Source organism: Propithecus coquereli, unplaced genomic scaffold (genome assembly GCF_000956105.1).
Source record: "Propithecus coquereli isolate 6110/MARCELLA unplaced genomic scaffold, Pcoq_1.0 Scaffold802, whole genome shotgun sequence".
Lineage (NCBI taxonomy): Eukaryota > Metazoa > Chordata > Mammalia > Primates > Indriidae > Propithecus > Propithecus coquereli.
Genome location: NW_012154197.1, coordinates 161,819 through 189,348, shown reverse-complemented (window position 1 = coordinate 189,348; position 27,530 = coordinate 161,819). Strand labels below are relative to the sequence as shown.

At 39.2% G+C, this 27,530-nt stretch overlaps 1 protein-coding gene across 1 annotated transcript; it reads left to right on the top strand.

Annotated features, from left to right (window-relative positions):
* The first annotated feature begins 9,245 nt into the window (after positions 1-9,245).
* On the top strand, positions 9,246-13,541 carry RBM15 (RNA binding motif protein 15). Its single transcript, XM_012663385.1, has one exon. It carries the CDS (start codon positions 10,288-10,290, stop codon positions 13,162-13,164), a length of 2,877 nt encoding a protein of 958 aa, XP_012518839.1. The 5' UTR covers positions 9,246-10,287; the 3' UTR covers positions 13,165-13,541.
* The last annotated feature ends 13,989 nt before the right edge of the window (positions 13,542-27,530 follow it).

Here is a 27,530-nt window from a genome sequence, read left to right as displayed (position 1 = left end):
TGTTCATTCATTTACTCAACAAAAGTTTCTGCATGCCAATTATATGCCTGACAGTGTGCTGAGAACTGTGGTAAAAAGGTGACTAACCAGACATACAGGCCTGTCCTTATGAAGACTTGGGGGGAGATAGACATGAATCCAATGCACTAAACTGTAAGTCAAATAACCACAACAAAGGTAAAACTGTAATTATGAAGGTGCATTGAAGAAGAGGCCAAATGAGAGCCTATAATAGGGGGCTTCAGTCTGGTCAGGGAAAGCTGTCCTCAGGAGGTGAACTGGAGCTGATGTGAAGCATGAGTAGGAGTTCACGTGTGGAGGACGGTGGAGAAGAGCACTTGCTCCTAGATGGGAGGGAGTTTAGTGTGGGATAGAAAGAAAAGCCAGTGGAAGGATGGAGAACAAGATGAGGCTAGAATGGCAGGAAAGGCTATGCCATATAGGGCCTTATAGGCCATGTTGGGAATTTTTGTCTTTATCTGAGGAGCGATGGAGCCATCAGATCTGTGTTTTGGAAAGATCATTCAAACTGCAGAGTGGAGAACTGATTGGAGGTGGACCAGAGTGAATCTAGGTAAGCTGTTTAGAAGGCCATTAAAGTGGTTCAGGATGATGGTAACTTCTTAGCTCATGATGATGATGGTGGAAGAGATGCTGAAAATAATTCATTCTCATGGGTCAAGGTCAAGTCTCTCTTCTCAATAAAGCAGCTGACCTCACCCAGAGCTGGCTTTGTAATAACTTATAGATACCTGTCTACTTCACCAAAAATCTCCCATTCATAACTGCAGGATTGGGGGTGGGGTGAGGAAGGGAGTGGTCTGCTCTCACCTCAATTCATTCAAACAAAGCATTGTGTAGAAATGGTTTGAAGGAATTGTTTTGGAAGGCTGAATTTCCTCAAAGCTAGTCTCTTCTAGCTAATAGTGGGCTCACAGGGATAACTTGTGAGATCTCAGAAGTTGATTGCATTTGTGTAACAGACTGTGTTAAACACCCCAGAAAATACTGCATCTGCCACTTTTGGTCCAGTTGAAACACAGTTGGTGACAGAAGCACTCATATTCCATTAACTCCGTAACAATATCAGTTTTTATAGGTGGTGGAAATGTGAGTTGTGGGAGATAGGGAGACTACATAGAAGATACCCTCATGAACTCTTTAAATTGGAATTTCCAACAGACACTAGGAATACAAGATGATTTTGCCTAATACCCAACAAAGAGCCACAAATCAGCCTTTTCCTGTCTCTGAACTTTAGAAGCTTTGTCCAGTGAGAGTCCCTGAATCCCCATCTGCTTTGCAAGACACCTAAGTTTTGCCTCTGAACTCCCTATAATCAAATGAAGTATTAATACTCTCTTGTGGTTGCTATAAACTATTGAGGTTAAAGCAGCATTCTTAAAGCAGGCAAATATTAACATAGTCACTATATATTTCCCCATTACCTTTAGTGACCTGTGGAATTGTCTGAACCACTCATTAGCAAATTTTCCCTGTTAAAGTATTGTGTCTGTTCACAGAAAAGAAGGGGAGAATGGCAACCAGTATTGTCACCCATAATATGTATGGATGACTTAAGTCAAATGCTTTTCTGGTTGGGGGGGACCCTCCATGGTATTATTCTTCTTAAATATTTACAAAATGTATTAGATTTCTAAGCCTCAGTTTCTGTATCTGAAAAAAGGGGGATTATAAGCCTACCTGTCTCTTGGCATTGTTGTGAGGGTAAAGTAAGTTAACGTGAGGAAAGTTTTAGCAGAGTGCCTGACATGTAGAATGTGCTCACTAAAGGCTGGCTTTTACTTTTGTTATCTATTGGTGAATAAATCATGTAATAGGATTTATTTTTTCACATTTCTACTTGTGGGAAGGAGAGGCTGCTGCTGAAGGGCCATGTCATTTCTAACAACCTGGTCACAAGGGATACAGTGGAAAGTGTCCCATGGTGGCAGTTTACGGATCTGAGTTCTGTTCCATGCCTTGCAAATTATGTGCCAAATTGGAAAAGTCACAGAACATAGAATTACAGAATTTATGGGGGTAGATTCTGTCTATAGGACTTCAGAATGGTGCTACTGCTCCTTTCCTGTTGACTCTATTGCCTCCTTTAAAAACAAAGCAAGCAAATAAATATCACCACCACCAATAACTGTAATTAGCCTCTCTTAGTTTCCTAATCTGCAATTATGATAACCATATTAACTCCTATGATTATGAGAACCAAATTAGATAATGTAAGTGAAATCATGAAATGATATGTTTTAGTTGAATCCTACTAAGTACCATGAGCTTTACATGCATTGTGCCATGCAATTCAGCCAGTGGATAGTTGTAGAAGAAACTGCTAGTTGAGCCCAATGTCTGCTCTCTCCCCCTTTTCCTTAGAAATAAGACCTCTCTGCTTTTCAGCTGGGCTAAAATAAATTAAAAATACACCTCCCAAGCCTCTCTTGCAGCTAAAGTGTGACCAGTATCTCCATCTTGGCTTATGAGATATAAGTGGAATGCTGCTGTTCTCTTCTTCCCTGTTGGCTGACTGGAATGGTTATAATGGTTGGAACTTGAGAAGCCATATCAGAAGCATAAGAATTGCAAAGCAACAAAAGAGAAGAAAATGATCCATTCCTTGAAAGTTTTCTGAATGATTTAGAGGAAGTTAGAGATAGCTCTTTATCTTTAAATATTTTAGCATATGTCTCTGATATCAAAGGCATTTTCTTAATAACTACAGTATAATGATCAAAATCAGGAACTATAACATTAACAGATTACTATTAACTAATTCACAATACATATTCAAATTTCATTAATTATCCCAGTACAGGTTGAGCATCCCTGATCCAAAAATATGAAATTCAAAGTACTCCAAAACCCTAAACTTTTTGAGTGCCGACATGATGCTACAAATGGAAAATTCCACACTTAGGTACTTAACACAAATTTTGTTTCGTGCACAAAATTACTTAAAATATTGTATAAAGTTATTTTTCAGCTATTAGGTATATATAAAATATAAATGAATTTTGCGCTTGGATCTGGGTCCCATGCCCAAGATATCCATTATGTATATACAAATATTCCAAAATCTGAAAAAAATCCAAAATCCAAAACACTTCTGGTCCCAAGCATTTCAGATAAGGGATGCTCAACTTGTTTTGTCCTTTATGGCTTCTTTGCTCATCTAGGATATAATGTAGCATCATGCATTGATTTTATTGACATATCTCCTTAGTTTCTTTTACTTTGGAAGAAATTCAACATCTATTTATGATTAAAAACTTCTTAGCAAACTAGGAATAAAGTGAATTTCCTTAATACACAGGTAACAGAAAACATGAAATAAACATCATTTTAAATGGAGAAACATTAAAAGCATTCCCTTTAAAATTAAGCATAAGCCTGGCACAGTGGCTCACGCCTATAATCCCAACACTTCGGGAGGCCAAGGTGGGAGGATCTCTTGAGACCAGAAGTTCAAGGTTACAGTGAACTATTATTATCTGGCTCCTGCATTCCAGCCTGAGCTACTGAGTGAGAACTCATCTCTAAAAAAAATGAAAAATAAAAAATAAAAAATAAACTAAATTAATAATATAAGAGTGCTCATTACCATTCTTTCTATTTAACATTATATCAAAGATTCTAGTTAGCACAATAAGACCAGGAAAAAAAATCATAAGGATTCTAAAGGAAGAAATACTCTTATTATTTATAGATGATATTGTTGTCTACATAGAAATCTAAAAGGGATCTATACACTAAATCAGTATAAATAATAGAAAAATTTATCAACTGGCTGCATTTTGAATCACTGACAACAGACAAATAAAAAGCGTAACTGAAGAAAAAAGACACTATTAACAACAGTAATGAACCATAATAAAAGACGTGCAAGAGTACTGATAAAAGTATAAAAACTTTGCTGAAGGAAATTAAATAAGACAATTAAATAAAAACATATTACTATTCACTGAGAGGAAGACTTTTTATGAGGAAAAAGACTTTTTAAAATAACACTTTTTAAAAAGGAAGGCTTTTTTATAATTTATAAGAAAGACTAAAGTTTAATAAAGGCAAATACTGGTGGCAGGGTTGGAGGAAGTGATGAGGATTCCTTAGACAAGATACAAAAAGTGCTAATCATGAAAGGTTGAAAAATTCACTCTTATTTAAATTAAGAACTTCTGCATATTAAAAATCAGCTTAAATTAAGTGAAAAAATAAGCCACAACTAGAAAGATATTTGCCATACACATATCCCACAAAGAAATAGAATCAAGAATATATGGAAAACTCCTACACATGTAAGAAAGATACAACTTAATAGATGACCAAAAGACATGAATAGTTCATAGATGAAGAAACATATATGGCCGGTAAACTTATAAAGAGATATGCAAATTTACTAGTAATCATGGAAATAAAACACCAAAACCATAGTGAGATTCTGTATTTACACCATTTGTTTGGTTAAAAAAATGTATAAAATGCCAGTGACATGGATCAATAGATCTTTTATACTTTGCTGGTGAGACTGTTAATTGCTAAAAACCACTTTAGAAAACAATTTGACATTATCTTGTTAAATTGAACATTCGACATAACCTTTAATCCAGTAATTCCACTCCTAGGTATCCCTCACCCTCCACCTCCCCTATGCTGGACAAATTCTTCCATGCATGCCTCAGGGCACATGAATAAGAATCTTCATAGCTGCACTGTTCATAATGGCACAAAAAGTAGAAACTATTTATATGCCCATCAAAGAAAGAATATATATATAAATGATGGTCTATTCAATATAATGGAGATTTTACAGCAATGTAAATAAACTATGTATAAGCTATGTATGACAGCATGGAAGAATCATAGTAATACATAGTAACATACTGAATGAAAAATGCAAATCTCAGAAGATTACATGTACATAAAACTATAGTATGTTATTCAAACATGAGTTCATATATAATGTTAAAAACAAGTGAAACTAAAATAATATACTTTTAAGGTATGTGTGTGCATATGTGTACAGGCACACATATATACATATACATTCTTTAAAATTCCTTTAAAAATTCTTTAAAGTCTTTAAAAAACCAAGGATTGCTAAATATTAGATTCGGGATATCTACAATGGTGGGCAGTGTACAAGACAGAGGAGTAGCATTTAGGTAGAGGTAAATTATTGGTAATTTTCTATTTCTTTGAGTGCTGGATTGAGTGCTAGGTTTATGGGTATTCACTACGTCCTTAATAAACAATGAAAAGTTGAAAGGCCCAAAGACAGACCATTGATAATTGTGTGTCATGAACTAAGGATTATAATTAAGCTAATTCTATGTACCCACGTTCAAAGAGAAAATATTTTAGTGATAACAAACATTTATATAGTGCTTATCAGTGCCTGACACTATTCTAAGCTTGTTGTACTTTTTTTTTTTAATTTTAATTATTTTTTTTCTCTTTTTAACAAGGGGCCTCCCGGCGGAGTAAGGCCTTGTTATATGTTTTAACTCATTTAATTCTTCCAGTGAAAAGATTCTGTGATTATTCCCATTTTATAGAAAAGAAAACCAAAGTCCCAAAGAGGTTAAGAGGAACTTCTCTGAGCCCCAGAGTAGAGCTGGGATTTTATCCAGGCTGGCTGGTTCCAGAACATGTACTTTTCTTCACTACTCCACAAGGTATCTATATAAATGAAAGAGACAATTATATTAAGACTTAGTCATGTAGAAGTTAGAGTGCTTTCTATAATAATATTAAAGGAGGAACTATATGTACAGCTTTGTAAGTTTACTAATAACCACTGAAACGTATACTTTAAATGGGTGAACTTTATGGTATATCAATTATATCTTAATAAAGCTGTTTTAGAAAAACCTACCAACCACAAATAAATAAGTGACTTTATAATGCAAACTGGGTCCTAAATGATTGTTTGCTATTTTAGGGATTTCATATATGTCTATGGGTAAAATACATACTTTTTATTTAAGCCAAACTAAATAAACCTCACTGTCAAGAGACCACTCACTTTATGAAGGAAGATGAAATAGAAAATTTTCTTTCTTTTTTGTTGCAAGTACTAGGAGCAGCAGAGAAGCCAGAAAATTTTAATCTACTATTATGGGTGGGAAAAATTTTCAATTCTCAGCTTTAGCCTTTTTTGCATCTGTCAGGAAACCAAATGACTCTCAGCTCCCAAGATAAATTTCATATTACAATCATAATTGTCTGCATGTGTATTGAGGATACACAAACAATAAAACCTAGGAAAGAAGAGGGTGGAAAGAGGACATCTGATTGAAACATACTGATATTTTTTAATTGTGCAGTTTTATTCCATGTGTATAACTTTTGCTTTTTCCTTTTAAACCTAAAACTGATTTTAAAGGAGATGGAAAAAAGCACCTCATATATTAATAGAAAGCTAGTCGTGAGTACTGGGCTGTATCCTCAGAGCCTTCAAGTTGTACAGCTCCAAGGGGCCAACACTGATGCCAAAAGGGGCTAAGGCAGTTTTTTCTCAACACTATCTCTTGGTTTTTTGGCAGGGTACTAAAGGAGAGATTGATCAACATACTACATGATGCTCAGAGAATGTTGGTAGCTTAACTGTTTTCATGACCACTGAAAGATCCTCTTCACCCAGGTCGGCGGTCCTCACAAATCTGGCCACTGAACACAAGAAGACTAGATGAAAATGTGGATTATACCTCAACAACTCCATCGCCTACACCAAAAGAAAGGTTAAAAGTCTTGGCCCTCTAAACCATGTGTCACTTTTATACACTTTTACATATGTGCCCTCTCTAAAGCACATGTGTAAACACAGGCTGATAAAACCTAAGCAATTTCATGCTTTAAAGAACACAAAGGAAAACAAAATTAATAACTATTTTAACCACAGCATGGATCCAACATATTGTCATTATTCAGGTCTGTCATGAACATATACACACATATCACAGGCTACATTTTGGATCTGTTCCTGGCAATGGAATCTAGGCTTTTCCCATCTAACCATTAAACTTACTAGTCTTCTTGGCTTGAGCTAGGCTACCAGTCCCCCTAAGCAAGCCTTCCTACTACAGCTAGCTGTGGGCAGTAGCTTCCATCAAGCTCCCTGGTATTTCAAGTGGCAAGCCACTAAACCTGGCATGCCTCAAGCATTGCCACATGTACTGGTACTTGTTCAGCTCCCTGAAGTCTCTCCCACAATCCCTGTCATGAGGTTTGAGAAACTATGCTGATTTGGTCTATCTTTTTCTTTGATCAGTGAATCACCTAAGCAGATCAATTTAGGCCAAAAATAGTCACTCTGGAGCCTGGTTTATCTGGATTGGCTACTGCATTGAGTAAGATAATCAGATAATGGCTTAACTTCAATTTCCCTTTGCATTGTATAACTTTGAAAAAGATTAAAAACCCCTATGTAAAGCTTTTTATTTTGTACTTTTACAAATAATGTGTTTGTGTGTTTTTATCCCCAACATCCAGATTTTTATCTTTAAATACCATTTCCCACTAAAAGGAATCAGAACTCTGTGGACAAATGGCTGATTCTGTGATATACCAGGTAAGTCTGGAACAAAATAATGCAAAGGGGAGAGTGGGAAGGACATGTATGGAACAAGACTGACATATCTAATTGTTGAAATAGGGTGTTCGGTACATGGGAGCTCTTTATAATATTCTATTTTTGTATATTTTTAACTTTTTCCATAAAAATAGTTTAAGGAAACTAAAAATAGTTATTTTTTTAATTGAAAGAGTAATAGCATGCACATGGCAAAACAAAAGCTTTCTTTTAAACATGCATACAAAGAAAAGTTAAGTCTCTCTCCCACTCCAGACCCTCAGCCTCCCTCCTCAGGACAATCCTAGTAACGATTTCCATGTTACTTTCAAGGAGTTTGCATGAAAATATAAAAAATATGTATGTACATACACATAAATAATATATATAATTTTAAAAACCACAAATGGTAGCATATTATTTATACACATTACTATATGCCTTATTTTTATTTTAGTACCCCATTTTAATATAATAAGTATGTCTACACACATTAAAATATTGTGGATTTTTATGCTTTACATATTGGGCTTCTTTTAAGTTTCTTTGATCTAATCAAGAAATAAAAGGCTCTTAACTTGAAATTCCTCAGAATTATTTACAAAAAGGATGGCTGAGGCAGAGCTAAACAGGTTGCAGTCCCTAATCTTAAATCTTCAAGTTTAGACCTGGCGCGGTGGCTCATGTCTGTAATCCTAGCACTCTGGGAGGCTGAGGTGGGAGGATTGCTTGAGCTAAGGAGTTCAGAAATCAGTCTGAGCAAGAGGCAGACCCCATCTCTACTAAAAAGAGAAAAAAATTAGCCGGGCATGGTGGTACACACCTACAGTCCTAGCCACTTGGGAGGCTGAGGCAAGAAAATAGCTTGAGTCCAGGAGTTTGAGGTTGCTGTGAGCTGGGCTGACACCACTGCCTGCACTCTAGCCGGGGCAACATAGTGAGACTATGGATTAAAAAAAAAAAAAAAAAAAAGTCTTCAAAACGGTTTCAGTTTTGGGGACATTATTGTTACCTTGAAATATGTCATGTTTAAAAACACCTCACATCCTCTACTATAGATTGGATATTGAGAAATGTGGTTGAGGACAGGATCAATGCAAGAATCCTCATCAACTCTGCCCCTGCCCAGGCTGGGATACTAAAGAAAGTGTAACTTCTGATCAACTCAGCACTACCTTCCTTCACAAGACGGTGGGCGCCAGGGCATAGGCTGTACTAGTCTAAACTCGGTGTCACCAGCACCTCGCAGAGGTGCTATATCATGGAAAGAATTAAAGTTGAGTTTCGAAGCGAATAATGATTGAAGGATCCAAACGAGGTGGACTGAGAGAGGCAACAAGGCAGCTGTACTACACACAGGTTCTAATATAGACTACCTGGGACGTCAGGGGGTACAAGAAGCCACACACAAAAAAGTGACATATCTGCATGGAGCGTAAATTTCACTTGAATATTTTCAGGGTAAAAGCATTACATATAAAAATAAACATAGTTATATTACTCGACAACAGAATAAAAAATCAACCGGACTCGCAACATCAAACAGGCCACCCTAAGACACGTCCGCAGTGGCTGGACAGTTCCGGCCACGCCCGCGGGCCGCAAGGCTGGGAGCGTCGGTCACTCGCCCCAATTACCCGGGTCCTTGGCCGGGAACGGAAGCGCCCGGAGAGCCAGACTCCCTCGCAAGGGCTGCGTCTTCGCTGCGCTGCTTCCTAGCACTCGGGGTCCACCGCCCCAGAGAGTCAGAGTAACCCAGGGCTTTGTGAACCGTGAACTCCCGGCCCTGGCGGCCCCAGTGACCGTGGGTGGCGCTTTCTCGGGCACAGGGGGTGGGGCTCTTTCAGGCTGTGCACGCAGCGGCCAGAGGTACTAAGATGGTGTCAGCTGGGCGCTCCGGGACGGCTTCCTGAGGAATTCGACGACCCAACAGCCAAGGTCTAGCCCAGCTCTTTGTCCGGCACTGGTAGGACCGTGCGCACACCAGAAATTTCTAGCTCCAAGAGCCGAAGCACAGCCAAGTACGCCACGGGATCAAATGTTTAGCGGGGAGAACGCCGAAAGCGCAGGGAGGCGGGGCTGGCTTACGGTCACTCTCTCGCGACATCTAAGTGTCGTCGCAAAGCAAGCGCGCGTTCTAGTCTTTCACCTTCAGGCAGCCTCCTCAGTATATGGGAAGCGAATGATGGACAGTTATCTCAGCCTATCAACTTCCTTGTCAACACCCAATCAGATTCAAACTTCTTTTAGCCGCCGCAGGAGTTGGGAGAAAGGGGTCGAAAGAGGGAGCACTACCTGTCTCGCGAGATCGCGGTGAGCCGGCCTCTGAGGAAAAAACGCCAGAACGGATGGCCCAACTTCCCAAATAGTGGGTTAAAGGACAGGGTCACAAACCAATGAAAGGGATGCGGAGGTGGGATCGCTGCTTTCACCGCGCAAGAAGTACCGTTACAGGGCAGACTTTTTGTCCAATCAACGCCTCCAGACCTTGGGTCAGGTGACCGCAGAGTGAGAGGGGCGGAGCTACGGCCTGGCGCGAGAAACCGTTAAGATAGACAACGAATGTAACCAATAAGGTACTCTGACTAGGGCGTTGGGAACCCAATAACAGTGGTTGGGCGGGCGCCTTCCCGGAGCGCGGGGAGCTATAAAGACAGACAAATGGTTTTCCCAATGAGACTGTAGGAGAGAGAGCTAATAGACCAATGAGGAGTGCGGGGCGGGATCCTTTGCCGCAGCGGAGTCCAAGATGGCGGCGTGCGGTTCCGCTGTGTGAAACGAGCGCGGGGCGGCGGGTTAATCAGCTCCGCGGAGACGACCTCCGACGACCCGCAACAATGAAGGGAAAAGAGCGCTCACCAGTGAAGGCCAAACGTTCCCGTGGTGGTGAGGACTCGATTTCCCGCGGGGAGCGGAGCAAGAAGTTAGGGGGCTCTGGTGGCAGCAATGGAAGCAGCAGCGGAAAGACCGACAGCGGCGGCGGGTCGCGGCGGAGTCTTCATCTGGACAAGTCCAGCAGCCGAGGTGGCAGCCGCGAGTATGACACTGGTGGGGGCAGCTCCAGTAGCCGCTTGCATAGTTACAGCTCCCCAAGCACCAAAAATTCCTCGGGCGGGGGCGAGTCGCGCAGCAGCTCCCGGGGTGGAGGCGGGGAGTCACGTTCCTCTGGGGCCGCCTCCTCAGCTCCTGGCGGCGGGGATGGCGGGGAATACAAGACCCTGAAGATAAGCGAGTTGGGTTCTCAGCTAAGTGACGAGGCGGTGGAGGACGGACTGTTTCACGAGTTCAAACGCTTCGGTGATGTGAGTGTCAAAATAAGTCATCTCTCGGGTTCTGGCAGCGGGGATGAGCGGGTAGCTTTTGTGAACTTCCGGCGGCCAGAGGACGCGCGGGCGGCCAAGCATGCCAGAGGCCGCCTGGTGCTTTATGACCGGCCTCTGAAGATAGAAGCTGTCTATGTGAGCCGGCGTCGCAGCCGCTCCCCTTTAGACAAAGATAATTACCCTTCGTCAGCCAGCGTGGTCGGTGCCTCAGTAGGTGGTCACCGGCACCCACCTGGGGGTGGTGGAGGCCAGAGATCGCTTTCCCCTGGTGGCGCTGCCTTGGGATACAGAGACTACCGGTTGCAGCAGTTGGCTCTTGGCCGCTTGCCCCCTCCTCCTCCGCCACCATTGCCCCGAGAGCTGGAGAGAGAACGAGACTACCCGTTCTATGAGAGAGTGTGCCCAGCATACAGTCTTGAGGCAAGGGTGGGAGCTGGGGCCGGTGCCGCTCCTTTTAGAGATGTGGATGAGATTTCACCCGAAGATGATCAGCGAGCTAACCGGACGCTTTTCTTGGGCAACCTAGACATCACTGTGACGGAGAGTGATCTAAGAAGGGCTTTTGATCGTTTTGGAGTTATCACAGAAGTAGACATCAAGAGGCCTACTCGTGGCCAGACCAGTACTTATGGCTTTCTCAAGTTTGAGAACCTAGATATGTCTCACCGGGCCAAACTAGCCATGTCTGGCAAAATTATAATTCGGAATCCTATCAAAATTGGCTATGGTAAAGCTACACCCACCACCCGCCTCTGGGTGGGTGGCCTAGGACCTTGGGTGCCTCTTGCTGCCCTGGCACGCGAGTTTGACCGATTTGGCACCATACGCACCATTGACTACCGAAAAGGTGATAGCTGGGCATATATCCAGTATGAAAGCCTGGATGCAGCTCATGCTGCCTGGACCCATATGAGGGGCTTCCCACTTGGTGGCCCAGATCGACGCCTTAGAGTAGATTTTGCAGATACAGAACATCGTTACCAGCAGCAATATCTGCAGCCTCTGCCTTTGACTCATTATGAACTGGTGACAGATGCTTTTGGACATCGGGCACCAGACCCTTTGAGGGGTGCGCGGGATAGGACACCACCTTTATTATACAGAGATCGTGATAGGGACCTTTATCCTGACTCTGATTGGGTGCCGCCCCCACCCCCAGTCCGAGAACGCAGCACTCGGACTGCAGCTACTGCTGTGCCTGCTTATGAGCCACTGGATAGCCTGGATCGCAGGCGGGATGGCTGGTCCTTGGACCGGGACAGAGGTGATCGAGATCTTCCCAGCAGCAGAGACCAGCCTAGGAAGCGAAGGCTGCCTGAGGAGAGTGGAGGACGGCATCTGGATAGGTCCCCTGAAAGCGACCGCCCACGAAAACGTCACTGTGCTCCTTCTCCTGACCGCAGTCCAGAATTGAGCAGTAGCAGGGATCGTTACAACAGCGACAACGATCGATCATCGCGTCTTCTTCTCTTGGAAAGGCCTTCTCCAATCAGAGACCGGCGAGGTAGTTTGGAGAAGAGCCAGGGTGAGAAGCGAGACCGTAAAAACTCTGCCTCAGCTGAACGGGATAGGAAGCACAGGACAGCTGCTCCCACTGAGGGAAAAAGCCCTCTGAAAAAAGAAGACCGATCTGATGGGAGTGCACCTAGCACCAGCACTGCTTCATCTAAGCTGAAGTCCCCTTCCCAGAAGCAGGATGGGGGAACAGCCCCAGCAGCAACAGCCTCTCCCAAACTCTGTTTGGCCTGGCAAGGCATGCTTCTACTGAAGAACAGCAACTTTCCTTCTAATATGCATCTGTTGCAGGGTGACCTCCAAGTGGCTAGTAGTCTTCTTGTAGAGGGCTCAACTGGAGGCAAAGTGGCCCAGCTCAAGATCACTCAGCGTCTTCGTTTGGACCAGCCCAAGTTGGATGAAGTCACTCGACGCATCAAAGTGGCAGGGCCCAATGGTTATGCCATTCTTCTAGCTGTGCCTGGAAGTTCTGACAGCCGGTCCTCCTCTTCTTCGGCTACATCAGACACTGCCACCTCCACTCAGAGGCCGCTTAGGAACCTTGTGTCCTATTTAAAGCAAAAGCAGGCAGCCGGGGTGATCAGCCTCCCTGTGGGGGGCAACAAAGACAAGGAAAACACCGGTGTCCTTCATGCCTTCCCACCCTGTGAGTTCTCCCAGCAGTTCCTGGATTCCCCTGCCAAGGCACTGGCCAAATCTGAAGAAGATTACCTGGTCATGATCATTGTCCGTGGTGCGTCCTAAAGTCCATGTGTAACTTGTATTTACTACTTTGACATGGTTCCTGTTTTGTGATATGTAATGGGATACAGCATCAGATGAAATTTTCTTTTTAATTAGTTGTTTAGTTGCAGCTTTTTCTTTTTTATATTTTTGTAAACCTCTTTAAATAGCAGTCAGGACAGTTTAGCTGTTAAGTGAAAGGGATGCCCGCAGGCAGATGGATTTGCTTTAATTAGGAATTCCCACCCTTATGAGTAACTTTTTTCCTCTTTTTCTACAGTTTTTTTTTTTTTTAACCTCAGCTTCAAAAAAATTCCTCAAAGTTACAAAACTAAAATTTCAAAGTCAGAATTTGGAGAAGAGTCCAGTGTGTAAAAATGGTAATGTCCACCTAAAAATGGCTTAATTGGTGTGCAGGTAAATAATTCTTGTACCAGAAATGTTATTTGTGTGACTAAAATTTGATCAGGGATCTCAAAAGTACATGCTGGTAAATTGTATAGCAGTGTAATTATTTTAATCAGGTATTTGAGTATTTCTCTTAGGATACAGTTTATTCCCAGAGAGTTTGCTTTAGCATGCATTTTTTTTTATCATTAGTTCTTGAGTTCTGTATCCCATATATGCACTTTTGGTTTGTAGCTATAACTGTTCAGTAAAAATTGAGGACTGTGTTACAAACCATATGTCTTATGCTTACACTAGTATGCAAGAAGTGAGTAGGTGCTTTTAAAATCAGAATTCTTTGGTCAGTTATTGGTGCGTGGTGGTGTTTTTACTGACTTTTTCAGAGAGGTGTAGCAGATACAGTTCTCATTTAATTGTGCATATTTCAAAACTAAGTGTTCATCAAAGATGAGTTTTTGTATCCATTCAAATTTCTGGTTTCAATAATAGAAAGAAGAGTTGTCTGCAGGCTCATAAGTCATCTTTTGTTTCAGTGGGCATTAATCAGCCATATCTGGATTGCAGAATTTTTTTAAAGTCATCATAAAATGCCTTTGACATGCTCCTTTAAAATTTTGCTTGTATTTTTGTATCTAAACAGTAACGGTGACATTACATTATTGAAAATGTTTTGAATTATCTTTGAAATTTCATGTTTAATATTTTCACTGGTGTCCAGTCACAGAGAATTGAAATGTCAGTGTAGGAAAGCCCTTTATTATTGTTTTGTTTTCCCAGACACCTGGAATTAATACAAGATCATTTAACCCAGCCTCAATGTTTTTTTCCAAAGCTGAGGATGATAATGACTTTTGGTTCTCAGCAGGGTTTCTGCAGCTTAATAGTGATGGTTGATTTCTTGCCTTTTGTTTTTTCACCTACTCCTCCACCCCCACTCCTGGTTTGTCAGGTCTTTAGTAAGTATATTTTTTTCTCTTGGGTTTTTGTTTTTTGTTTTTGTTTTTTTCCACCCCTCACACAGATTGATCTCCCTTGATTTAAACACTGAGGACTTCGCCTAAGGCCCTTGATATTTAATTATGATTAGAAACTTTAGGACCTTCTGGATCATAGTCATGTTTCTATTCTGTGAAAGTGACTTATTCGAAGCCTGGCAGAACCCAGCTGTTTTCTTTCTGTTATCAAAGCTGGTAGTTTTGAAATAGCACCAATAATAACCCAGGGAAATGTCATATAATTTTTATATTCCATTATGACAGGTGTCTAATGCATGTCAGCACGAAAGCCTCATCACTGCTGTGTCATCCCTTTGGGTTTTCACTGTGCATTTATAAGTTTGGAGGTTTTTGTGGGGTTTTTGTTTGTTTTTAAACTGGAAAAACTAGCTATTTTGAGAGAAGGAAGGTACTAGCCTATGAGCACAAAGGTCATGGATGTGCCTTTAAGGGAAAATACCTGAAATCCTGCAATTAAGACTTGATGCTTTTTGCTTTCAAAAAGCAGTGCTTGGCGTAGAGTAGACACCTGTTCAGAAACTAATGCAAGTGTAGAGTCTATGCATACATGGGCTCAAAGTACAATTTGTCACTAGATATATTTTTCCAGTTTAAATAATCTCACTAACCATTAACTTTTGAATATCTTTTGATAAGATGATTGGACAAATGATTTTGCTCTTTTGGAGAGTGAAGTTCATGACATCTAATTTTACGATAATCCAAAATGTGTGTGGTTTTTCCCTTTTTTCTTTTCCTTTTTTTAAGTTGGTGTGACAGCTTACTGAAGAATATTGTGGTTTTTGCTCTATGTTTGTTTGAATCTTTATCTGACATTGCTGCATTTGTTAGATCTGGGCAATTTGTGCTTCAGTGTTTTTGAAACAATGGCTTGTTACCATTTCGAAATGTATGTATTATAAAAAACTAATTATGTTTAGTTTGGTGCCTACCTACAGAGTGCCATCGTCCAGATGAATCTCTTATATGTGTTGCCCATTCTATTGTGCAGGTTCATAATATCCATAAAGTATCTACTTAAACCTTCAGAATTTGAATGAAAGCAAAAGTCTAAAACTGGTTCTAATTCTCATTAGCCAGAATCCCAACATTGGGTGTTCTTTGTAACAACCAATTTTTTTCTATCTTTTCTCTTTAATTATTTTAATATAGTTGATTTTTCTGGAACATAGTTAAAATGAATGGAAAGAAAATTTCTTCGGTATATCATTTAATGACTTATTAAGTATTGGTAAAAACAAGATAATTAAGACTTTTAGATCACAACTTTCAAAGTTTATGGAAAAGTAAGCAACCACTCAGCACCTAGCCAGTAAATAGTTCTACTTAATTTTTTGCTATTACTTTGTTGATTGAAACTGGGATTCCTATAAAGAATTTTCTACATGAAAGTTTAAATTCCTGGTTTAAGGTGTGTACTTTTACTCTCAACTGAGAGTGGATAGAGTTTTTCTTTAACGATTACATCTTAAAATGTCCTCCTCTGGCTGGTATAAGCTTTTGTCACATTTTGAAGGTAAAATATACTCTGGCCCTTCTTGACTCACTTAGGTCATTTGAGGTACAGTAGTGAAAGTCAGATGTTTGGTGATTGCTTTCAGGGTCAGACATTGTTTAGGTTTATTTAAGAACTATATTATGAGCAGGTTTTCACTGATAATGCTTTTTTTTTTTTTTTTAATTTAAGTCCACTTTGTTTAGACAGTGAAATTGCTCATTATGCAGGTACAGCTTGAACTGCAGTTTGTGTCCATATAAGAACCATTCACCAAAAACTCTGTAGTAACACAATTAGGAAATCCTCTTGAGAAGAGGGCCTTAATGACCTTTTATGTGAAAAAAATTCCTGGAGAGAATTTCTGGACATTTTTTTTTTTTCTCTCTCTGCCACAGTGTTTGATTTTGAGATAGGAGTTAGATATGAGAACAAGAAGAGATGAGAAGTGGCGCTGACCCTGTTATAGTGGTTATAGTGATGTCCCTAAAGGGAGAAAATGGTTTCAGTTAACCACAGTGAAATGTTAAGCTTAATGAAGAGTTTTTTATGGATGATCTAAACAGAGTTGAAAAGTGAGAGTCCTGAAGTGTTCTTTGGCTGTTTAGCAATTATTTGTATGAGTGTTTTCTTAAAATAACAGCTGCTCCCTTTGGTAACACAGATGAAGGTGGATTTTTAAATGACTTTGTATCTTGACCCCTTTCTACGATAACAGTCTGTGTTGCTCCATATAAATTACAGAATGACAATAGATGGGGTAAAAGTTTGACTAAACATAACCTTTTTATAGTTTCACTTTTAAGTTATATTTAGAATATACTGATAGATTATAAATTCATTGTGAACTTGCTTTTTCCGAATTTTTTGACATGTTTTACTCAGTTAAATGAGTATAAAGGATATTTTCAGTCTTGTAATCCTCAATGGCAGTCTTTAAAAAAACCCCACCCTATTGTTCTACTTGTTATTTGTCCATTCATACAGTAAATTCATTTGAAGGTTTGTGCCAGTGGGTATTATTGGTGCTTTTTGAAGTCGAGGTGGACTATTCAGGAAGGTCTTGTTAATGTTATGTTCATCTAAAATGGCATAGGGGAAATATATATATTTTTAATATTGTAAACATTTGTACTGAATAACCTTTTTTTCCCCCCCGCAAGCAAAACTGGTGAACAGCGGATGAAGATGTGGAATTCAAAGCTATAATGGACCTTTTTGAAGAGAAGTTGTGGCTTATGTGGAGTTTACATGGGCCGCTGATGGAAGAAAGCTAATCTGTTTAGTATTTGTGCATTTTACTAAAATGGCAGCTTAAAGTTGTGTATCTGCTATTGTGATGCCAATGCCGGTGTTTTAAGTGGAAAAAAATGACCTCTTTGCTTTGTGCTGTGTACACAAGATTTCTGGAAAAGTAAAGAAAAACCCTTTTTATGGCTCACACAGCTTAAAAGTAGCTGTCACTCAAACGTGCGCTCACAGTTGAGCTGCTTTTGTTTTATTCTAAATAAATTGTTTCTTTTGAGGAAAATGTTTTTCTGCCTGGAAGTGAATTGACGGCAAACCTTTGACCCCTTTGTTTGCAGCTGAGGGGGTACTTGCTGCTGCTCAGATCTTGTATGTCTTGAGCAAGAAGCAGGGAGACCATCAATTTCATTTTGACTATCAAGGTGTGTCAATTCTGAAGGATCACTAGTGTTACTGTGACCCCCTTTGTTTGCAGTGAAGGGGATCATTTGCTTCTCGGTCCTCAACGTGATGAGGAAATGGTGCTGTTTGCTGGCACGAAAGAAGCCGGGGCAAGCACCCTAAACCTCACCACAGTGCACGAGTCGGGGGCTTTGCTGGTTTGAAGAGCCGGAGTTGCTGAAATTTAAGTTTTGATTTATTTTGTTCACCCATCACGTTTGGCCTTAGTTTCATTTTTAATTTGAAGAAAAGTTTGAAATTGCTTTATCTTGCACTTAACATTTGCACCAAATTGCCAAAAGAAGGAGAAATGCTCCGTTTGCCTTTTAAATGTTAATGATGTTAATAAAGCCTTTCCTGACACATTTGAGGAGCTCCTCCATCTCCAGGGGCTTCTTACCAGAGTTATGCAGTGATGGGTTTAGTTCTGAATGGATGAAGAGTTCCTGAGAGCTAGCGTTTGTAATTAGAACCGTTACTTGGTATCTGTGCCTTATTTGACCTGTGGTTCCACATGCCTTGGATGTGCATGCACCGTGACGGTTTCATAGGTACGAACGCACACTCAGGCCCTGTCACTTCGGTTGGTAGTACAGATTGTGAGGAAAAAAATGGAGGCATCCTTAAGGAGGAAAAGTATTTGCCTTTAGTTCCTGCATTATCCTGTACAGGGGCTCCTGAGCTTTGGAAGCCTGTTCCCAGTACAGGAGAACAACTCCCCTGTTTGCAGCAGACTTCGGTGCACAGTGACAACGCTGGAGTTCAAGAGGAAACCAGCAATGCTGCACCATTGGCTTCAGACACCATTGTTGTTGTTTGCCAGTTTTAAACTTAACTAGTTGCAGACGAAGACCACCTTGAAATGCAGGCTTGTTGGGCTTGTTTTGAATTTTTACCTCGGATGGAAGAGCCCTAGTGCTGTCTGGCTCCCTGCGGGATGATGATTGCTAGGCAACAGGTGATTATCAACAAAGGATGCCACGGTTATACTCTGCAAGGTGGTGTTCCAGTGGCAAACAGCTGTATAAACTCTTGTAAACAGGTAAGAGGGTTTTTAGAGGTCAAAATGCTTTATAATCAATAGGGTGAGGGCTTTTAATGTTTTGGGTCTGTTTGTCTAGATGGAAGTCTTTGGGCACTCTGCTGCCATTACTAGCTTCCATCCCTCACCAAAGTGTTATATTTACAAAATTCTAGGCCAGAACTTTTGTTGTACTTGATATTTTTATTTTTTAATTTATTTTAACATTTGAAAAATTTCTTTTAATGGGGAGCCAAAGTTTTAAAATCTTGGTTATGGATTTGGGAACTACAGCTTTGATGTCCTTAAAATTTTGACATTTTTCATTAACCTTTGCTTTTGCCTTTAGTTGTGATTTAATGATGCAGAAGGATTTTATGCTGTAAAAAACATTGCTCTTTACAAACACTGATTTCTAAACTCTGTAAGAGCATTAAATTGTATAATAACAACAAAAGAAAGTATGCCATCAGATTGGGAATGATAGATATGTTAGCCAAAATGGTTAGTTCTGCAAAGATTATAAAATTAGGTAACTGAAACTTTAGGGAATAGACAGTGTTGAGTCTAGCTTTTCTTTGCTGTTAACATTTTCATTGTCCATTTAGTTTTACCAGCCTTCTGAACCCTTTTCTTCCCACCATTAATCAAGTGTAAGGCTTTGGCAACTTATCACAAGCACAACTTTTTCTGTATATAATACAATTTAGGTTTCCTTGCTGTGTTGTAAGTGAGATCAAAAATTGTGAATAGAATTTTTCTTTTTTGTCTCTTCCTGAAGACCTTAAATATCTGGTGACTACAATAGCTGATCTGTACTGGCTACTTTTTCCACAGGTTTGATTGCGCTCCTTGTATTGTTTATTTAGCTGGACAACTTATGTGCCCATACTTTGATATGGTAAAAGGGAAAAAGCAAAGTACAGTGGATTTTTTCAGGTTCTCAATGTGTTACAAGAGTTTAGAACGGATCTGGTGATGAGGTGGCTGCCATCTAAGGCTTTTCTAAATGATCTTTCCCCTGCATTTCTTTAAGCATTTCGTATCTGTTGGAAATGTCAATTTTAGTGTATTTTCTTTTTCTTGCTAGTCCACACCATAAGCCCATTAAATAGTTTTTCCAGTTAGCAAATATTTTAAATTACTATGGAGATTTAGGAAATTACACTTTCTATGAATTTCTACATGTTTGGTATCTTTCTAAGGTCCCAAGCTTCATCTCTCTAGTAAGAACAAGAAAAATGTGTTGCAAACAGGTCATTTGTGTATTTGTATATAAAACTGTATCATACAAAGCGGGAAGGTACTCAGAATGACAGTTTTTTGAAATTACTTGTGAAATCATTTTATTTATTCCCAGCTGCACTGTGAAGGAAAAGTTAACTGGGTTGAGTGTTAGATCTAGAGTTCTGATTTTATAAATTGGAAATTACCCTTTGGAAGTATTTGTATGGTTTCCCAGTGTCTTTCATATGATCTAAATTTAGTGTTCTTTAAGGGAAATAGTTCCAGGAACACCTCCTAACTGACCTGGATTCATTTTGAAAGGTGGCTATGCATATTAATATCGAAAATAGGGGTTACCTTGGCTTCAGTAAAACAACCCAGATTTTACAAATTGCTACTTCCATAGTTTAAGTCATAATTGTTTACAAGTTGTTTATCTGAAACAGTAAATTTAGTGCTTATGGCTTGTACAGCATCTGCTTTTCTTTTTGCAACAGTCTATCTGATTATGGCTTCTCTGACCGTCACCTTCATCTCCCATTCCAATTTAGTCTCTTTGAGCTTCCCTCTTTAAAAGATCATTTCATTTAATAACTTGAATTATAATCTAGTTTTAAATTCTTGGAGGAATTTATTGAATAACAAAATTTTTTCAGTCCTCAGACAAGATTGAGGATTTAGCAACCAAGAAGAGATTTTAACCTTGAGGTAAAATTACTTAACATACTTCAACCCAAGTGACTAATATTCAGCTTTCATTTGGGATTTGGCTGTGTGTTAGGAACTAAGATGCAGAGGATATAGAGGAAAGTATCAGATAGTTGCTATCCCCTTCAGCAACTTATACTCCAACTGGGGAAGCTAAGTATAAACAGGTAAATAGTTAAATATCAGGGAAAATTTTAAGACAATTACAGGAAAGTGTTACAGGCTAATATTTGATTAATTGCTAATGGATTTTTATAGGTTATATGAATGAGTATATGAACAGGTTACTTCAAGCTGGGATGATCAAGAAGGGCTTTACAAAAGAATTTCTTAGTTGCAGAAGGACATGGAATGGTGGAGGGAGGTTGGGATCAACATCTCAGACAGATAAGCATGAGTAAGAACATAGCAGCTTATTGATCTGTGGAAAAGATATGCAGACGGAAGCCTGGAAAACTAGTAAGGATTGGGTCAACCAAAATAGGGAATTCTGGAGGGCAGGCCAATTTGAGGAGGGTGGGAGTAGAGATGGATGATTAGTTGGCATATTGATAGCAGTCTTTTATTGCATAGAATACCCACTTCAGGCCAAGCATTCTGCTAAGTATTGTATACACATTGTGTCATTAAGTCTCACCACAGACCATAATTTGACAGTTTAGTAAGTGATAGAGCCAGGGTTCTAACCAGTCCTTTATTCAATTAGGGCTTTCTCTTGGTCACTGTACTGTTATACCTCACTATTTTTTGCTGGAAGGCTAGGGATAGGATTAAAGCTGCAAACTTGAGAAAATGCCTAGGCAGTGGATTTCAAGCTGTAGAGTGTCAACATTGGCAGTATTTGGAAAACATACAGGCCCTTCGCTCAGACATTCTGGGATTTGTTAGGACCAGCATGGTGGAGGAGTCTTTGTTCTTTTACAAGCTGCCTGGAGTAATTCTGATATATTCCATAGTCAATGGGCCACGTGTTGAGCATCACTGTCCCGTAGCGAGTAGAATGCTGAGGTGTAAACCTGCGCTAATGTCATAGTTGAGGCACAAGAAGAGAAGATGGGGCTGATGAAAGCCTAGGTAGGAGAGCAAGAATAGTGTTGTCTCAGAAGCTGAGGAGGAGCTTTTTAGAAAATAACTTCAAAGATGTTACAGCAGACAGAACAAAACTGCAAATGCCATAGAATTTATTACTTAAAATTGTCACTTAAATCACAGTTTTATAGTAATTATGTCTCCAAGGGACTCAATCTAGTTTAGTATTTAACTTTTTCTCAAAACAATGTGTGAAGAAGGGCCACTCTTTAGTTTATGAAAAGCTAAAGAGATGCCAAAAGTTTTGTGACTTGGCTAAGGGATACATAGCCAGGAACTGATTGAGGTATCCTTGAGTTTTCAGGTATTATCTAAAAATGATGTGACTTTTGTCAAGTATCTTAAATTAAAATTGGAAGTGATTCTGGGATTGCGTGTATGTGTATATACTTGAGAGTTGTTTCCATTAATGGACCATCACCTATATCTACTACCTCTTAACTAACCAGTACGATTGAGACAGAAAGGAATTATAGGTAGTGTATCTTTGCCCTGTAAATGATTGAAAGATTTCCTAATTTGAATTACAGTATCTATACTGCATTTGTGTTTGATAAATAACATTTATCAAATTTGACAAATATAGCTAATTAATTCTTTAGACATTTGGGTATATATTATATACCAGGCATTATTCTAGATCTTGGAGTATATTGGTAAACAAAACTAGACAAGTTTCTCTTTTCTCATAGAACTTACATTCTGGTGGAGGAAGGGAGGTGATAAACTATAAATTAGGGCCAAGTGGCCCTGGACAAAGGGTTTGGATTTTATATATATATATTTTTTTTTTTTTTTTTGTGAGACAGAGTCTCACTGTGTTGCCCGGGCTAGAGTGCCGTGGCGTCAGCCTAGCTCACAGCAACCTCAGACTCCTGGGCTCAAGCGATCCTCCTGCCTCAACCTCCCGAGTAGCTGGGACTACAGGCATGCACCACCATGCCCGGCTAATTTTTTCTGTGTATTTTTAGTTGTCCGATTAATTTCTTTGTATTTTTAGTAGAGACGGGGTCTCGCTCTTGCTCAGGCTGTTTTCGAACTCCTGAGCTCAAACAATCCGCCCGCCTCAGCCTCCCAGAGAGCTAGGATTACAGGCATGAGCCACCGCGCCCGGCCTGGATTTTATATTTTAAATGATTATTGCTATGGGAAACCACTGGAGTTATTAAGCATGAGTTGTGATATGATTTGGTCAAGATTTGACTAACTGTCTGAGAAAAGTAACAAATTTCCTTCAAACGCCAAGGGAATTATTAGCATTTCAGATTCTCTGCAAGACTATAAATATGTTCTTGTTCAGAGATCAACAGTGTTCTTTTATTTAAATACAGTATTAAAGATTTTATTTCTAAGGGCTCATGATTGTTGACTAACCTGAGCTTTCAAAGCAGTCTTCCTTCTAATACGTCCTCATTTTCTCAGCATGCTGCTTCGTAGTCTTTTCTGTGTTCAATAAACTCATGACAGTTTCCACTGTGCTCATAGCGAGTTTCTGATGTAACGCACTGACCACACTTTCTGTATTTCAGAACTTGTGATTTTTCTAGTGGCATCAAACCAAACTCCCATGCTAAATCTTGAGAGGGTCTTTTTGTGAAATGGTTGTTAGCCTATGCAAGCCAGATACATGTGTATATACAATTTTTAGTGCTGAATTTGTTCTGTTGCCTTTCTCTGGTGACCAGGTTTCCTTTCTACCAAGAAAAAGGACTTAATGAAAAATTTTATGCATAAGCATAAGTTATTACATCAATGTCAACAATAGAACTATTATCACAAGCAAAATTAACACTTTGAGGTGCTGTATACATATTTTTTATTACACACTTTAAGGCATATTGGGAAAAATTATGTCCTATAAAATTGATTTGCATTTTAGCATATAGAAATTAAATATCAATAGTCTTACCTAGCTCCCGAGGTAGTATCTTAATATACTCTAGTTGCGTATATTCTTTTTACACAGAAACACTTGAGTAAACCAGACTCCTTAATTGGAATTTTTCTGTATTCTATAGCTGAGGTCTTAACCCTGGCTGCACAGTGGGATCACCTGAGGAACTTTCGTACCGATAGCTGGGGCTCTCAGAGATTCATTTAAACTGATCCAGGTCAAGTGGAATTCTGCAAAGGCCCAGGTTTGTTTTTAAGTGTCCTGGGTGATTGTGATGTGCAGCCAGGGTTGAGAACCACTGCTCTAGAGACAAATTTTATACATACACACACAGACACACACAGAATCAGCCTTTTAAGGATTGTTTAAAAATCAAAACCAAAAACTCTCAGAGTGTAATTTGGGTTTAGTACAATATGTATATCACCTAGTATTTTTGAAAATAAAAACAAGAACAAAAGAGTTCTTAGGTAATGAGCCTCAGGTGACCAGAAAATTACCAGAGGTGTCTATCACCAGGATGGGGAGGGGTTACTATTCTTGCCTATCCTAGTTGGTTGGTTCTTGATTATTCTGTTACACTTACATTTTTTTTTCCTCTCCTTCGAATTCTGTCCTGGTCACCTCTCTTCATTGTGAGATAGAACACGTTATTTTTTTTTTTTTACGGGTACAGGTGAGGATATTTGAGACACTGTTCACTGATAGGTGCCCCAGAATTTAGGAAATTTGGTAGAGGTAGGTTTAGAACTTTATATGGGGGAATGGATATGAGCAGGACTGAGGAAATGATTCCTAATTGCCTTTGTTTCTCAAATGTAGTGTAATACTAACTTCCTAAATAAACCAGTTTTCCTCACATGGCAATAATAATCAAGAACCTAATTCATATTAAAGTACACAGCAACAAATAATATAACAAATGCTAAGATTCATATGTATTAAAGGGAATGGTTCAGTATGAATGTTGGGAGAATACTGTGAATTGCACTATGTCAATTTAGATACAGAATATTTTAGATGTAAGCTTTTATGGTAAAAAATTCTAAAGTGCATTCACCGAGCAACCATATTAATATCAAATGAAAAATTGCAGCTGGATTATTCTCCCACATCCTACAGTTTTAAAATGTTTAAATTGGTACATGTGATTTAAAGGGATTTTTCAAGCACAGCGATGTCAACATCTATAGAAAACTTTTCAAGGGTTCATTTGTGATTTATAGGTTTCTCCTGAATAATGAGAGGTTTGTTTTTTGTGGAGACTTAATCTGTTTCATCATTTATTTCTCCTGACAAATTTCATTTGTGAAGTTTACTCTCTGCAGTGTTATAATCTTACTGAAAATTCATTCCACGTAAGGAATGGATTCATCTGAACTTTAAGGTTTGGTGATTGGAACTACTTTATTTCTGTGATACTTGAGTGCTATTTTCCTTTACTGTAGTGGCTTAAAGATATTTTGAACCTTCAAAGACATTTTTTTTCTATTTGTTGCTCCTTAAGTTTAGTGATGTCTGAAGCCCTAACAGTTTTGTTTTGTTTTTTTTTTTTTTTTTAACATATGTGGCTTACTTTTTAATAGCCAAGTTTAGAGGGAGCATTTCTAACAGTAATTGGTTAAACATCTTTTTTCCTCCTGGGTTTCTTTTTAGGAACTACTGACAAAAACCTATAGCCGACTTTGGGATCTGACTTTATTATTCAGCAACTCAAAGATGAGTTCTAATTGGCAGACTTCTGGCACTGGCACTTGTCCTCCTGTTTCTATAGAAACTGGGTTGGAAGTCAGAGCTGCACAAAGGGAAAGGGTAAGTTTCTTTTAATTCCATATTTATAAACCCATATCTTATTAACTGTGGCATGGTGCCAGTTTTCACGTAAGGCAGATACATCAGTGAACCAGAACTCAGATACATACTATTAATTTTCACTTGAGTGGAAACTGACATCAAGTCATTAAATATAATAGGAGGGTTTAAATATGGATTTACTTTTCTTGTGACTCTGACTTCACATTTCTTAAGGCAATGAACTCAATATAATTCTCACTTTCAGTTATTTTTAATGTGGGGGTCATAAAATTGATTTTTATGCTCTTAGATGTTATTGTGTTGTGCTTTTCTGGTGAGTGAGAATTGGAATATAAAACATGTACAGGGGACATTTTGAAAGTCTGCATGAATTATAAGTCTCTTTGTAGCAAAAGTCCGATTCTTTCTATTACAAAACAAGTACTATATTACTGACCAGTTTTTTTAGCCTCTCTCCTCTCAGCCAAACAGGATGAGTTCGTCTGTTGGGGCACATACATTTGTTCTCATCCAGGCAGATACCCATTATTCATAGAACCTAAGACACCTGCCAGTTGGTGAGTCATCTTATTGCTGTGGCTTCAGAGGGCTGTGCTATACAGCTGGAGCTTAAAGTTATTTAGGCTTAAAGTTATTTAATTAAGTGTGAAAAGCAAACTCCTAAGATTTACAGGTTGTTGTGTGTAAATAACTTATATTGAATTGTGACTAGCTTTGAGATATTGGCAGGAAGACAATATTTTCTCTTGCTTTTTAAAAGTTACCTCACTTACTTTCTTGGTCCTGACATGGTACTCTTAAGTTTAGGTGAACTTCTTTTTTTCCTAATAAAAGAACATTAATGTTGGTTGACATAAACCAAAGGGTGGGACACCTTGGCTTTATTTCTGCTCAAATTGTCACTTGTAAAAATAGTATAAGAAGTAAAAGTTGGAAGTTTGTCAATGGGGAAGGTAAACTCATTTTTTAAAATTTCACTTCACAAGTCCCTGGCCAGTTAGTATCCTGCAAGTAGATTCTCACTAAAAATGCTGCATGCCTTCTTTATTAGTTTTTATTTTGCTCACTGGGGCTTGCATGAGGTAAAAATAGAATTGAGTTTGTGATTTTTTTTTTTTTTTTTGGAAGGTGGCTAGAAAAAACGTTAGCCTTTAGCTGTGTGCTATCAAGTATCCAGACATGTTCTCTACTCCTTAATAAGAGTGGCCAACTTGTCCTGGTTTTAGAACTGAAAGTCCTGTATCTCAAGAACTTTCTCATTTCTGGCCAAACCCAGAGAGTTGGTCACCCTAATTTAGTTCATTCTCTTGGATTCCTAAAAAGGCTTCAGTAGCTTGTTATCGATCATCATTTTGGATAGAAGGTGATTTCACAATATGCTAGCTTATGTCAGAATGTACCAGGGATTAGGTTTTCTTTTTTTTAGAAGTGGCTTTTTGTCCCCATGATCCAGCTAATACCAGCTTTCCACTCATAGAAATAAAACATGAAGAACTTTAAAAGGATTTTAAAAGTTGGCTCCAAGTACTTCAGTTATTTTTTGTTTACGTATATATGTTAAGACCACAGGTGATAAATGTGAAACAATTGAGTAGATATTTGTGGCAAATGAATAGCCATATGAGGCAAATATGGAGACTTAAAGCCTCTTACAAGATGTTCCTGGCTTAAGAGAAACACTCAAAGCTTTTTTTAAAGTATTAGGCTTTGGCTTTATATCAGTTCTTCAGAGAAACCACTGTTCAAGTTTTGCATTATGTCTCTTAAAAACAACTAAAATAATAATACATGGGGCCAGGTGCTCATGCCTGTAATCCTAGCACTTTGGGAGGCTGAGGTGGGAGTATAGCTTCAGGTCAGGAGTTCAAAACCAGCCTGAGCAAGAGCTAGACCCATCTCTACGAAAAATAGAAGAAATTAGTCGGGTGTGTGGGTGGCGCCGGCCTGTGGTCCTTGCTACTGGGGAGGCTGAGGCAGGAGAATCACTTGAGCCCAGGAGTTTGAGGTTGCAGTGGGCTATGTATG

Coding starts and splice junctions, on each gene's coding strand:
- RBM15 (XM_012663385.1), top strand. CDS start 10,288: ATGAGGAGTGCGGGGCGGGATCCTTTGCCGCAGCGGAGTCCAAGATGG.